This window comes from Pseudophryne corroboree, chromosome 6 (genome assembly GCF_028390025.1).
Source record: "Pseudophryne corroboree isolate aPseCor3 chromosome 6, aPseCor3.hap2, whole genome shotgun sequence".
NCBI lineage: Eukaryota > Metazoa > Chordata > Amphibia > Anura > Myobatrachidae > Pseudophryne > Pseudophryne corroboree.
In genome coordinates this window covers 800,404,928-800,418,987 of record NC_086449.1, presented here as the reverse complement: position 1 = coordinate 800,418,987, position 14,060 = coordinate 800,404,928, and the positions used below count along the sequence as shown (strand labels likewise).

Genomic DNA, 14,060 nt, shown 5'->3' with positions numbered 1-14,060 from the left:
CTGCCTCGGTCCGAGCGAACCCACTACTAATGTCCACTCGGAAAGTCTGGCATATCTTGCGACATAAATGTTCCCTAAATCCACATACGTCTCTTTTCCTCCCCCTAGTCCACAATAATCGCTTTCAAGATGGCAATGCGAGCCATCCTTTCACACTTTGGGAACGGTATGGTATCACTTCAATACGACAATTCATACATGGTGAGTCAAAAAAAACACTCACACTGGCACAGGCAGTGGAACTCTTTCCAATACTAAACACATTCCCCTTAGCATACCTACAAGCTCAACATTATGTAGCTACTGTCTCTAGAACACTATCCCCACAGGATTATGACAACCCGTTAGATAAACTGTTGCTGGCGGGGAACCCCTCATCCAAGGCTATCTCCACTCTGTACTCATTCTTGCACACACCCTTACAATACACTGATACAACGGCGGGACTAGCGCAATGGACAGAGCATTTCCCATCCCTTTCTGTAACGAATCTGCTGAAACACCTCGAGTTGTCCATCAGGCTGATACCTGCTGCATCCTACACTGAACTCTTTTTAAACATATGGCACAGAACATATCTTTCACCACACCGTAGACACCTAATGGGCTTATTGGAAAACGCGTCCTGCCTTAGATGTGGTAATCAACGAGCTGAGCTGTTCCACTGTCTATGGGAATGCCCTATAATCCGGAGATTCTGGCTCCAAATATGGAAATATGTTACCCAACACCTAGTAAACTATCTACCGCTCACCCCTGAATGGGCAATATTTGGTATGATGCCGGAAGGCACTAGGATGGCACAGGGTGTTAAAAAGTTATTGATAATAATCTCTGCAGCTGCCAAAAAATGCATTTTACAAATGTGGATACAGCCCTCTGCCCCGCCACTATCACTTTTTCTAGGGAAAATCTTTCATATTTTCAGAATGGAATGGCTGGAGGCTTCCCTACAGAAAGAAAAGTTCACTGAAAGATTTTTTGAAACATGGGAAAGCTACATAGAAACCCTATCCCACCCATTAAAGGAACAAGTGTGGAAATGTTTCCGTAATACTTTATGGTACGAAACTAGAATTTATGAACAGGACCCTCCAGTTTCGTTCGTGGCCGGTTAGTTTAAAGGGGACTGAGGCACCCTATCATAGGGGGAAGTGGGTGTGGGCACAGATCCGGACTCATCCTATTCTATTTGTTTTCCATACTTGAAGGAAACTTCGCTATGACATGTATCGTACTATGTCCTAATAATAGACTATTATGTAAACTTGTTTTGAATATATGACAGATCAATGTTCATGTGATGGATTTTATCAACCATGTTTATCAATGTACTTTGTTGTGAATCTTTGATACGCTTCGATTGAAATAAAAAAAGTTTAAAAAAAAAAAAATAGAATAAATATATTTTTTCCCTCAAAATTCTACACACAATACCCCATAATGACAACGTGAAAAAAGTTTTTTTGAGATTTTTGCTAATTTGTTAGAAATAAAAAACTAAGAAATCACATGTACATAAGTATTCACAGCCTTTGCTCAATACTTTGTTGATGCATCTTTGGCAGCAATTACAGCCTCAAGTCTTTTTGAATATGATGCCACAAGCTTGGCACACCTATCTTTGGGCAGTTTCGCCCATTCCTCTTCGCAGCACCTCTCAAGCTCCATCAGGTTGGATGGGAAGCGTTGGTGCACAGCCATTTTCAGATCTCTACAGACATGTTCAATCGGATTCAAGTCTGGCTCTGGCTGGGCCACTCAAGGACATTCACAGAGTTGTCCTGAATCCAGTCCTTTGATATCTTGGCTGTGTGCTTAAAGTCGATGCCCTGCTGTAACATGAACCATCGCCCCAGTCTGAGGTCAAGAGCGCTCTGGAGCAGGTTTTCATCCAGGATGTCTCTGTACATTGCTGCATTCATCTTTCCCTCTATCCTGACTAGTCTCCCAGTTCTTGCCGCTGAAAAACATTCCCACAGCATGATGCTGCCACCACCATGCTTCACTGTAGGGATGGTATTGGCCTGGTGATCAGCGGTGCCTGGTTTCCTCCAAACATGACACCTGGCATTCACGCCAAAGAGTTCAATCTTTGTCTCATCAGACCAGAGAATTTTGTTTCTCATGGTTTGAGAGTTCTTCAGGTGCATTTTGGCAAACTCCAGGTAGGCTGCCATGTGCTTTTTACTAAGGAGTAGCTTCCGTCTGGCCACTCTACCATACAGGCCTGATTGGTGGATTGCTGCAGAGATGGTTGTCCTTCTGGAAAGTTCTCTTCTATCCACAGAGGAATGCTGTAGCTCTGACAGAGTAACCATCGGGTTCTTGGTCACCTCCCTGACTAAGGCCCTTCTCCCCTGATCGCTCAGTTTAGATGGCTGGCCAGCTCTAGGAAGAGTCCTGGTGGTTCCAAACTTCTTCAATTTACAGATGATGGAGGCCACTGCTGTGCTCATTGGGACTTTCAAAGCAGCAAATATTTTTCTGTACCCTTCTCCAGATTTGTGCCTCGAGACAATCCTGTCTGAGAGGTCTACAAACAATTCCTTTGACTTCATCATGTCCAATCAACTGAATTTATCACAGGTGGACTCCAATTAAGCTGTAGGAACATTTCAAGGATGATCGGTGGAAACAGGATGCACCTGAGCTCAATTTTGAGCTTCATGGCAAAGGCTGTGAATACTTATGTACATGTGATTTCTTATTTTTTTATTTTGATTAAATTAGCAAAAATCACACACAAAAAATTCACGTTGTCATTATGGGGTATTGTGTGTAAAATTTTGAGGGAAAAAATGAATTTATTCCATTTTGCAATAAGGCTGTAACATAACAAAATGTGGAAAAAGTGAAGCGCTGTGAATACTTTCCGGTTGCACTATATTTGAACAAGTGTATGGATAGGTGCAATGTGGCTGCATATGTGCGCACAACTTGGCCTGTCCGCATTTGGTTCTGTGTGCGCAATGTGGATGCAACTGCCGCCAACTTGTGTTCAACTCTGAATTGGCATGCCTATGATTAAATCCCGTATACAGAGCCTGATTTAGAGACGCAATGGCGAGTTTGTATGCAGTGAAGCAATTATTTGCTATTGCGCATGCGTATAAGCTGCACTGCACATGTGCCGCGATGGCGTTTGCTATGAGTATTTATTTACAAAGTGAGTGGCAGTCGGGAAGCATTTGTAAGCGTTAACATGGGGGGGACGCTCAAACACAGGGGTGTCACAACGGCTTCCGGGGGGCTTGCAACTGCGATCCCGTATGCAGTTACAATATCTCCAACACCTTCCTACCATCAGCCATGCCAGGGTAACGCCGCAGATTTGTTATCGACCAATGAGCTTCCGATGGTTGCTTCTTCATACATAAGCAGCGGATCTCAGACGCCTTTAGTGAGCGTCTCAATACAAATCCCAGCGGATGCGACATTTGCTATGTTTGTACAGCCGCTGCGTACTAAGGTGGTCATTCCGAGTTGTTCGCTCTGTAATTTTCTTCGCATCGCAGCGATTTTCCGCTAATTGCGCATGCGCAATGTTCGCACTGCGACTGCGCCAAGTAAATTTGCTATGCAGTTAGGAATTTTACTCACACCATTACGAGGATTTTTCTTCGTTCTGGTGATCGTAGTGTGATTGACAGGAAGTGGGTGTTTCTGGGCGGAAACTGGCCGTTTTATGGGAGTGTGTGAAAAAACGCTGCCGTTTCTGGGAAAAACGCGGGCGTGGCTGGAGAAACGGGGGAGTGTCTGGGTGAACGCTGGGTGTGTTTGTGACGTCAAACCAGGAACGAAACTGACTGAACTGATCGCAGTTGCAGAGTAAGTGTGGAGCTACTCAGAAACTGCTAAGAAGTGTCTATTCGCAATTCTGCTAATCTTTCGTTCGCAATTTTACTATGCTAAGATTCACTCCCAGTAGGCGGCGGCTTAGCGTGTGCAAAGCTGCTAAAAGCAGCTTGCGAGCGAACAACTCGGAATGAGGGCCTAAATCTCAGCTGCAACGGCATTTGTGTCTTACTCAGCTTTGTATTCTATGGCAATGATCAATACGCCACAGAGAACGTTTTAGCAGTTACATGAAAATACTCATAGAGACAATGGCGCTTTTGCGACCCGTGAAGTGGGTGTGGCCTCATTATTACCTTGGACTCTCCGTTGTGCAGATCTAGTGGCAGGAAGCGGTAGGGGAGGTGACTCTTGATAAGGCGAGGAGATGTCAGTTCCTAGACCAAAACACATAGACAACCATAATAAGCATGCACCATAAACATCAATTCAAGTCCCATCCAGCGCCCTGATATCAGGCAAATCAGTCATCTTATACACCGGGAATCTGCTATGATGCATAAAGAGACATTAGACTCAACGCTGTCTAATATATATTTATATTATCTTTAACAAACTATAACACTTTGTACAAATGTCCACATCTTGCTTTTGTTAAAATTACTGTCCCTACATTATAGCGCAGTCCTATGGTCATTATCACTGCAGCCTTTCTCCTCGTTGTAAAAGGCGTATAGCTTTCCACAGTCTGAGAACAGGCGGCGGCTGTGGTATCACTCGTCATCGGACAGCGATGTCTGTATCCAGGTGCCCAGGCATCACACAACGAGCCGGCACACGACTCAAATCCAAATAAAGTGAACAAAACATTAACTTGATATTTTCTTTGACCATATAAATAAATGGCCACTTGTTCATGGTTTTGACATATCTTTAGATAATGAAGTTTAATTGTCAGATTTATTGGTTTTCTTAAAGGGACAGTAAACCTAAAAGACAATTTGCCTTATGTTAAACAGCCACTAAAAACATTCACAAACATACATGCGAAAGTTCCAATACCTGCACTGGGACCCCATCCCTGGGCAGCAACCTGTGGCATCTCCAGCTGCTGTGGATCTACACCTCCCAGCATGTCCTGCCACAGTTTTAGCAGGACCTAACCGAACAGCAAAACTATAGCAGGGCATTCTGGGAGGCGAAGATCCACTGCAGCTGGAGTGCCCCTGGCATAGACCAAGGACTGTCCGTCTAAATGACACCCCATTTGATTCTCAACTTAACCATGATAAATCAACCAGGACTGATCCTACCCAGATCATGACTGGACGGACCCTGCCGGATTTGATTCCGTCACCCATATTCTCTGTACTTACCTTACCACTGGTGACACAATGTCAGGCAGCAGCAGAGGGATGATAAGCCGGCACAGAGACATCACAGCACCACCAGTTCTCAGTGAGATGGGCAGCCACGTCCAGTGCAATACATAGGGGTGTAGTCAATAACTGTCGGAAGCTGCCATCTTGTCAGAAAGACGGCAGCTTCTGACAGAAATAGGTGGGAAGGGGTTCCGACCTATTCAATAGGGGCTGATTTTTTCCGACAATTTGGGAATTCCCGACTTGTCGGAAAACACGTGGATCGCCGATCCACATGCTTCTGTCGGAAATGGGTCCAAATCCGACAGGTTTTGGCCCCCTTTCCAACAAACTCAATCCGACTTGAAAACAAGTCGGATTGAGGTGAGGAGACAAGCAGTGCTGCGGGCGGCTGGGGGAGCCGAGATCAACGGCCGGCAGGGGGAGCTGACTGCAGGGGGACATGTCTGCGGCGGTGGGGTAAGCGCAGCAGGGAGAGAGGCTCCCTGCAGCGCCTCCCCCCGCCGGCCCAGACATGTCCCCCTGCAGTCAGCCCAGGCCGCCGATCACTGCTCCACCCGCTGCCCAGCTTACCCCTGCTGCCGTACCGCTCACGCCCGCTGCCATCTGCACTCCTGGCCGCTGCTGTCAGCGCATCCGCAGCCGCTGACAGCAGCGGCAGGACAGGACCATGTGTACAGCCAAATCCCACAGTCGGATTTGGCTGTCCACTGAATAGCGGTTGTCGGATCCATTCCGACAACTGCATGTCGGAATGGATCCGACTCTTATTGAATATACCCCTTAGGGGGAGTTGTATCAAGATGCCACTTATCTCTCAGAGACATCCTGCCCCGCCGCTAATCGCAGAGATGCAGAATGTCTTAGCGGTGCAATGTAATAACAGAGAGCACCTGCTTGTCTGTATTACATCAGCACAAGGCTGACATAATGTGTAACGTAATGGCTTCTGGTCAACCCGGTGCCCAATTACAAGATATCGAAAAATTGTGACATCTCGCAATAGTAAGGTATCAATGCGGCCAAACGGTGCATGAGAGAGGATGCTCAAAGGTGGTTGCGGGACCTGAGTAAGCGTAATGGCATCCTCAGATAAGCTTACTAAGTGACCATCACAGCTGTCAATCGCGGCTGCATTATTAAGAGAAAGCAAAGGCGTCGCTTGGCCAATCCCTGATCACCAGAATTAATAGTTGGAGAGTAAAATATGTGAAATGCCCCCAACAGGTCATGTTTTCAGGATTTCTGTCTGTGGAAGCAGGCGAGAGAATTACCGTCTCGGCAAAGCAGGTAACTCATCTGTGCATTTTGAAATAAATCCTACAAACGAGTTGGGAACGGGGAACCAGCGGTCGTGATCTCGACCGCCACAATACCAACAGGGGGTGACCACAACGAAGCCCCTTGGTTCTATTCCCACTCTATTGGTGTCGTGGACAGCAACAAGTGGGAATAGCCTTGGGCACCCTGCCAGCGTTCTGGCGGCTGGGTTCCCGCGTCGGTATGCTGAACGCCAGGATCCCGACCGTATGGATCATAACTATATCTCCTACAAACATGACCGGTCGGTGGTACATGATGACTGGAATTGGGAGCCGCTGCACTGGTGCAATGATGTGAGTGAAGGATGCAGTCAACCTGGGCCTGCACTACATTCTACAGCACCTAGACATTCCCGGTACCTAAGCGAGGGTCCTGTTTGTCAAATTTCAGCTCGGACTTCAATACAATCGTCCCCAGCATCCTCCACCCCATATTACTTCGCCTAGGGGTCCCTGAAGCAACCTGTTCCTGGATAGTAGAGTTCCTGACAGACAGGACACAGTTGGGGGAATTCACCTCTCAAGCGCGGTCCATTTGTACAGGGGCCCCTCAGGGCTGTGTCCTCTCCCCCCTGATCTTCTCCCTGTACACAAATGACTGTACCTCAGAGGCGCAATCAGTAAAGATCATTAAATTTGCAGATGACACTACGGTCATCGGCCTCATCATGGACGGGGACGAATCGGCCTATAGCCGGGAAGTAGACCGGTTGGCCCAGTGGTGCAGCCACATTAACCTTGAGCTCAACCTCCTCAAAACTGTTGAGATGATAGTGGACTTCAGGAAGAAGTCAGCTAGTGCACCTCGGCTAATGATTGCTGACAGTGTGGTATCGCTAGTGGACTCCTTCATGTTCCTGGGGACCACAATCTCCCGGGACCTTAAATGGGGTCCAACGGTGACGCCACTGTCGGGAAAGCGCAGCAGAGGTTGTTCTTCCTCAGGCAACATCCCACAGAAGCTTCTGCTCCTCTTCTACTCCGCGATTGTGATCGCAAGCGCGAGGGACAGATGCAGGCTCCCAAAGGTGGTCAGAACCTCAGCGAAGATCACCAGGGCCGACCTTCCCTCAGTCCAGGACCTGTACCTGTCCAGAGCTAAAAAGCGGGCAACGAAGATAGTAAAAGACCAGGTTCACCCTGGCCACAGCATGTTTAACCTGCTTCCTTCAGGTATGCGTTACAGGGCCGTCCCCGCCAGCTCCACCAGAAACCTCAAAAGTTTCTTTCCCCAAGCGTTCCGCCTGCTGAACTCCTGAACATTGACTGACTAGACATACATGTAACTCACTTGTGTCCCTACGGTATACCTATCTGTATGACTTTACTTGCCCCCTCTACCTGCTTATGTGTTGCTTACTTGGCTGTTGTATAGCAAACCGAAGACAAATTCCTAGTATACGCAAGTATACCTGGCCAATAAAGCTGATTCTGATGATTATTTACCTCTGTTTCCTTCTGTGTTATCCTTACCGGTGACATCTGAGGACAGCAGGCAGGAAACAGCGGGTGGGCTGAATGCGGCGGCTGTGTAGGAAGCAGACCATGAGATTTGCTCCATAATAAAGACCTCAGCTTTTACTTCTGCATGGCAGGTCAATGCTTGTGGATAGATACGAGTGGGAAACAGAGTGCAAGCAATGGCAATGTGCCCAGAGCAGAATCAGCATTAACCACACATGACTGGGGTAGGAACGTTAGTCAGCAATTCTGTGGAACGCTTGGATGCTCTATATACAAGAAACCTGGTCACTTAGAGGTCAGAGGGGGAGCTGCAATGAATTCACTACAACAGAAGGTGCAAAGTGCTATATAGGAGGATGGTGACCTCTCAGGTACTGCGGCTGCCGCAACACCAGTGACGGAGCATCATCAAAGCAGCTTATCAGCTGCGGATGTACGGGTGACAGGACTGGCGATAACAGCTTCTTCTCCCACCGTGACCATAGTAAGAAGTTACCCTAGCTAATGTGATATATCAGAGGGAATAGTGGAACCTAATCCCAGTCTTCCTTCCAGTCACCAAGTAATGTACTATACGTGATTAGTCTTCAAGGCAGCCTGTTCCCCGTGAAGAAACTCACAAAATAAGGCGATGTTGTGTCATCAGTGATAGATCAGCACAAAAGCCACGCAAGAAGTGGTCAGCACTGCCAAGCAGGACCAGGATGCAGTATTCCTGCGTCCCTGTGTGACACTGATGTCTAGGATACAGGCAAAGCAATTAGCACGCAAGCTAAGGAGTAGCTGACTAATGTCATCACGACTGGCCAGTGCCGCCAGACTACGGAATGCACTAACTGCTTGAAACGAAATAAGGGCAAGCGACTATTCTACAAATCCCAGCAACAGCCGCGTGGAACGGTCTCTATATAAGAAACACATGGATGTGTATGGAACACAAAGCACGGGACAAGGAACAAGTAATTCCCCAAGAACTGCAAGGAGGAATTACTGCAGAAACTTTGTTACTTGAGTATCTGAGATACTATGGGACTGAGGGGTCATTCCAAGTTGATCGCTCGCTGCAGTTTTTCGCAGCACAGTTAACAGGTTACTACTGCGTATGCACCGCAATGCGCAGGCGCGTCGTACCGGTACACAGCGGATCGATGCTGGGTGATGGATTTAACGAAGAATCACACAGCCGATCACAAGGAGATTGACAGGAAGAAGGCGTTTGTGGGTGTCAACTGACCGTTTTCTGGGAGTGTTCGGAAAAACGCAGACGTGTCCAAGCGTTTGCAGGGCGGGTGTCTGACGTCAGTTCCGGGACCAAGTAAGTCCTGGGCTACTCAGAAACTGCAACAAACGTTTTCGTCCCGCTCAGCTGCACAGGCGTTCGCACACTTACAAAGCGAAAATACACTCCCCCGTGGGCGGCGACTATACGTTTGCACGGCTGCAAAAAGTAGCTCGCGAGCGATCAACTCGGAATGAGGGCCTGATTCTGAAGTGGGAACAAAGCAAAACAAGTAACTTTACACCTGGTAACACCATGCTGCACTGCAGGGGGAAGATGTAATGTGTGTACCTGGGTAACACCATGCTGCACTGCAGGGGGCAGATGTAATGTGTGCACCTGGGTAACACCATGCTGCACTGCAGGGGGGAGATGTAATGTGTGCACCTGGTAACACCATGCTGCACTGCAGGGGGGAGATGTAATGTGTGCACCTGGTAACACCATGCTGCACTGCAGGGGGAGATGTAATGTGTGCACCTGGGTAACACCATGCTGCACTGCAGGGGGCAGATGTAATGTGTGCACCTGGTAACACCATGCTGCACTGCAGGGGGCAGATGTAATGTGTGCACCTGGGTAACACCATGCTGCACTACAGGGGGCAGATGTAATGTGTGCACCTGGGTAACACCATGCTGCATTGCAGTGGGGGCAGATGTAATGTGTGTACCTGGGTAACACTATGCTGCACTGCAGGGAAGCAGATGTAATGTGTGCACCTGGGTATCACTATGCTGCACTGCAGGGAAGCAGATGTAATGTGTGCACCTGGGTAAAACTATGCTGCACTGCAGAGGGGGAAGATGTAATGTGTGTACCTGGGTAACACCATGCTGCACTGCAGGGGGAGATGTAATGTGTGCCCCTGGGTAACACCATGCTGCACTGCAGGGGGCAGATGTCATGTGTGCACCTGGGTAACACTATGCTGCACTGCAGGGGGGAGATGTAATGTGTTAATCTGGGTAACACCATGCTGCACTGCAGGGGGGAGATGTAATGTGTGCACCTGGGTAACACTATGCTGCACTGCAGGGGGGAGATGTAATGTGTGCACCTGGGTAACACCATGATGCACTGCAGGGGGCAGATGTAATGTGTGCACCTGGGTAACACCATGCTGCACTGCAGGGGGCAGATGTAATGTGTGCACCTGGGTAACACCATGCTGCATTGCAGTGGGGGCAGATGTAATGTGTGTACCTGGGTAACACTATGCTGCACTGCAGGGAAGCATATGTAATGTGTGTACCTGGGTAACACCATGCTGCACTGCAGGGGGAGATGTAATGTGTGCTCCTGGGTAACACCATGCTGCACTGCAGGGGGGGAGATGTAATGTGTGCACCTGGGTAACACTATGATGCACTGCAGGGGGGAGATGTAATGTGTGCCCCTGGGTAACACCATGCTGCACTGCAGGGGGCAGATGTAATGTGTTCATCTGGGTAACACCATGCTGCACTGCAGGGGGGAGATGTAATGTGTTCATATGGGTAACACCATGCTGCACTGCAGGGGGGAGATGTAATGTGTTCATCTGGGTAACACCATGCTGCACTGCAGGGGGCAGATGTAATGTGTGCCTCTGGTAACACCATGCTGCACTGCAGGGGGGAGATGTAATGTGTTCATCTGGGTAACACCATGCTGCACTGCAGGGGGCAGATGTAATGTGTGCCTCTGGTAACACCATGCTGCACTGCAGGGGGGAGATGTCATGTGTTTATCTGGGTAACACCATGCTGCACTGCATGGGGGGAGATGTAATGTGTTCATCTGGGTAACACCATGCTGCACTGCAGGAGGGAGATGTAATGTGTGCACCTGGGTAACACTATGCTGCACTGCAGGGGGGAGATGTAATGTGTTCATCTGGGTAACACCATGCTGCACTGCAGGGGGGAGCTGTAATGTGTGCACATGGGTAACACTATGCTGCACTGCAGGGGGGAGATGTAATGTTTGCACCTGGGTAACACTATGCTGCACTGCAGGGGGGAGATGTAATGTGTGCCCCTGGGTAACACCATGCTGCACTGCAGGGGGCAGATGTAATGTGTTCATCTGGGTAACACAATGCTGCACTGCAGGGGGAAGATGTAATGTGTTCATCTGGGTAACACCATGCTGCACTGCAGGGGGGAGATGTAATGTGTTCATCTGGGTAACACCATGCTGCACTGCAGGGGGGAGATGTAATGTGTTCATCTGGGTAACACCATGCTGCACTGCAGGGGGGAGATGTAATGTGTTCATCTGGGTAACACCATGCTGCACTGCAGGGGGCAGATGTAATGTGTGCCTCTAGTAACACCATGCTGCACTGCAGAGGGGAGATGTAATGTGTTCATCTGGGTAACACCATGCTGCACTGCAGGGGGCAGATGTAATGTGTGCCTCTGGTAACACCATGCTGCACTGCAGGGGGCAGATGTAATGTGTGCACCTGGGTAACACCATGCTGCACTACAGGGGGGAGATGTAATGTGTTCATCTGGGTAACACCATGCTGCACTGCAGGGGGGAGATGTAATGTGTTCATCTGGGTAACACCATGCTGCACTGCAGGGGGGAGATGTAATGTGTTCATCTGGGTAACACCATGCTGCACTGCAGGGGGCAGATGTAATGTGTTCATCTGGGTAACACCATGCTGCACTGCAGGGGGGAGATGTAATGTGTTCATCTGGGTAACACCATGCTGCACTGCAGGGGGGCAGATGTAATGTGTGCCTCTGGTAACACCATGCTGCACTGCAGGGGGCAGATGTAATGTGTGCACCTGGGTAACACCATGCTGCACTGCAGGGGGGAGATGTAATGTGTTCATCTGGGTAACACCATGCTGAACTGAAGGGGGCAGATGTAATGTGTGCCTCTGGTAACACCATGCTGCACTGCAGGGGGGAGATGTAATGTGTGCCTCTGGTAACACCATGCTGCACTGCAGGGGGCAGATGTAATGTGTGCACCTGGGTAACACCATGCTGCACTGCAGGGGGGAGATGTAATGTGTTCATCTGGGTAACACCATGCTGCACTGCAGCGGGGAGATGTAATGTGTGCCCCTGTGTAACACCATGCTGCACTGCAGGGGGGGAGATGTAATGTGTGCACCTGGGTAACACTATGATGCACTGCAGGGGGAGATGTAATGTGTGCCCCTGGGTAACACCACGCTGCACTGCAGGGGGCAGATGTAATGTGTTCATCTGGGTAACACCATGCTGCACTGCAGGAGGGAGATGTAATGTGTTCATCTGGGTAACACCATGCTGCACTGCAGGGGGGAGATGTAATGTGTTCATCTGGGTAACACCATGCTGCACTGCAGGGGGGCAGATGTAATGTGTGCCTCTGGTAACACCATGCTGCACTGCAGGGGGGAGATGTAATGTGTTCATATGGGTAACACCATGCTGCACTGCAGGGGGCAGATGTAATGTGTGCCTCTGGTAACACCATGCTGCACTGCAGGGGGGAGATGTAATGTGTGCCTCTGGTAACACCATGCTGCACTGCAGGGGGCAGATGTAATGTGTGCACCTGGGTAACACCATGCTGCACTGCAGGGGGGAGATGTAATGTGTGCCTCTGGTAACACCATGCTGCACTGCAGGGGGCAGATGTAATGTGTGCACCTGGGTAACACCATGCTGCACTGCAGGGGGGGGATGTAATGTGTTCATCTGGGTAACACCATGCTGCACTGCAGGGGGCAGATGTAATGTGTGCCTCTGGTAACACCATGCTGCACTGCAGGGGGGAGATGTAATGTGTGCCTCTGGTAACACCATGCTGCACTGCAGGGGGCAGATGTAATGTGTGCACCTGGTAACACCATGCTGCACTGCAGGGGGGAGATGTAATGTGTGCCTCTGGTAACACCATGCTGCACTGCAGGGGGCAGATGTAATGTGTGCACCTGGGTAACACCATGCTGCACTGCAGGGGGGAGATGTAATGTGTTCATCTGGGTAACACCATGCTGCACTGCAGCGGGGAGATGTAATGTGTGCCACTGGGTAACACCATGCTGCACTGCAGGGGGGGAGATGTAATGTGTGCACCTGGGTAACACTATGATGCACTGCAGGGGGGAGATGTAATGTGTGCCCCTGGGTAACACCATGCTGCACTGCAGGGGTCAGATGTAATGTGTTCATCTGGGTAACACCATGCTGCACTGCAGGGGGGAGATGTAATGTGTTCATCTGGGTAACACCATGCTGCACTGCAGGGGGGAGATGTAATGTGTTCATCTGGGTAACACCATGCTGCACTGCAGCGGGGAGATGTAATGTGTGCCCCTGGGTAACACCATGCTGCACTGCAGGGTGGGAGATGTAATGTGTGCACCTGGGTAACACTATGATGCACTGCAGGGGGGAGATGTAATGTGTGCCCCTGGGTAACACCATGCTGCACTGCAGGGGTCAGATGTAATGTGTTCATCTGGGTAACACCATGCTGCACTGCAGGGGGGAGATGTAATGTGTTCATCTGGGTAACAGCATGCTGCACTGCAGGGGGCAGATGTAATGTGTGCCTCTGGTAACACCATGCTGCACTGCAGGGGGGAGATGTAATGTGTTTATCTGGGTAACACCATGCTGCACTGCAGGAGGGAGATGTAATGTGTGCACCTGGGTAAAACTATGCTGCACTGCAGGGGGGAGATGTAATGTGTTCATCTGGGTAACACCATGCTGCACTGCAGGGGGGAGCTGTAATGTGTGCACCTGGGTAACACTATGCTGCACTGCAGGGGGGAGATGTAATGTGTTCATCTGGGTAACACTATGCTGC

General features: G+C 49.5%; 1 protein-coding gene across 2 annotated transcripts in view; it reads right to left on the bottom strand.

The window, feature by feature from the left end:
- SULT4A1 (sulfotransferase family 4A member 1) overlaps window positions 1-14,060 on the bottom strand; it is a 54,088-nt gene that overhangs the window by 18,593 nt on the left and 21,435 nt on the right. For both annotated transcript variants that reach the window (XR_010179738.1, XM_063928920.1), the window contains exon 3: window positions 4,155-4,235. Coding sequence is in view for 1 of the 2 variants with exons in the window: in XM_063928920.1 (XP_063784990.1) it covers window positions 4,155-4,235 (81 nt within the window). In the remaining variant the exon portion in view is untranslated. The remainder of the gene's footprint in view (window positions 1-4,154; window positions 4,236-14,060) is intronic.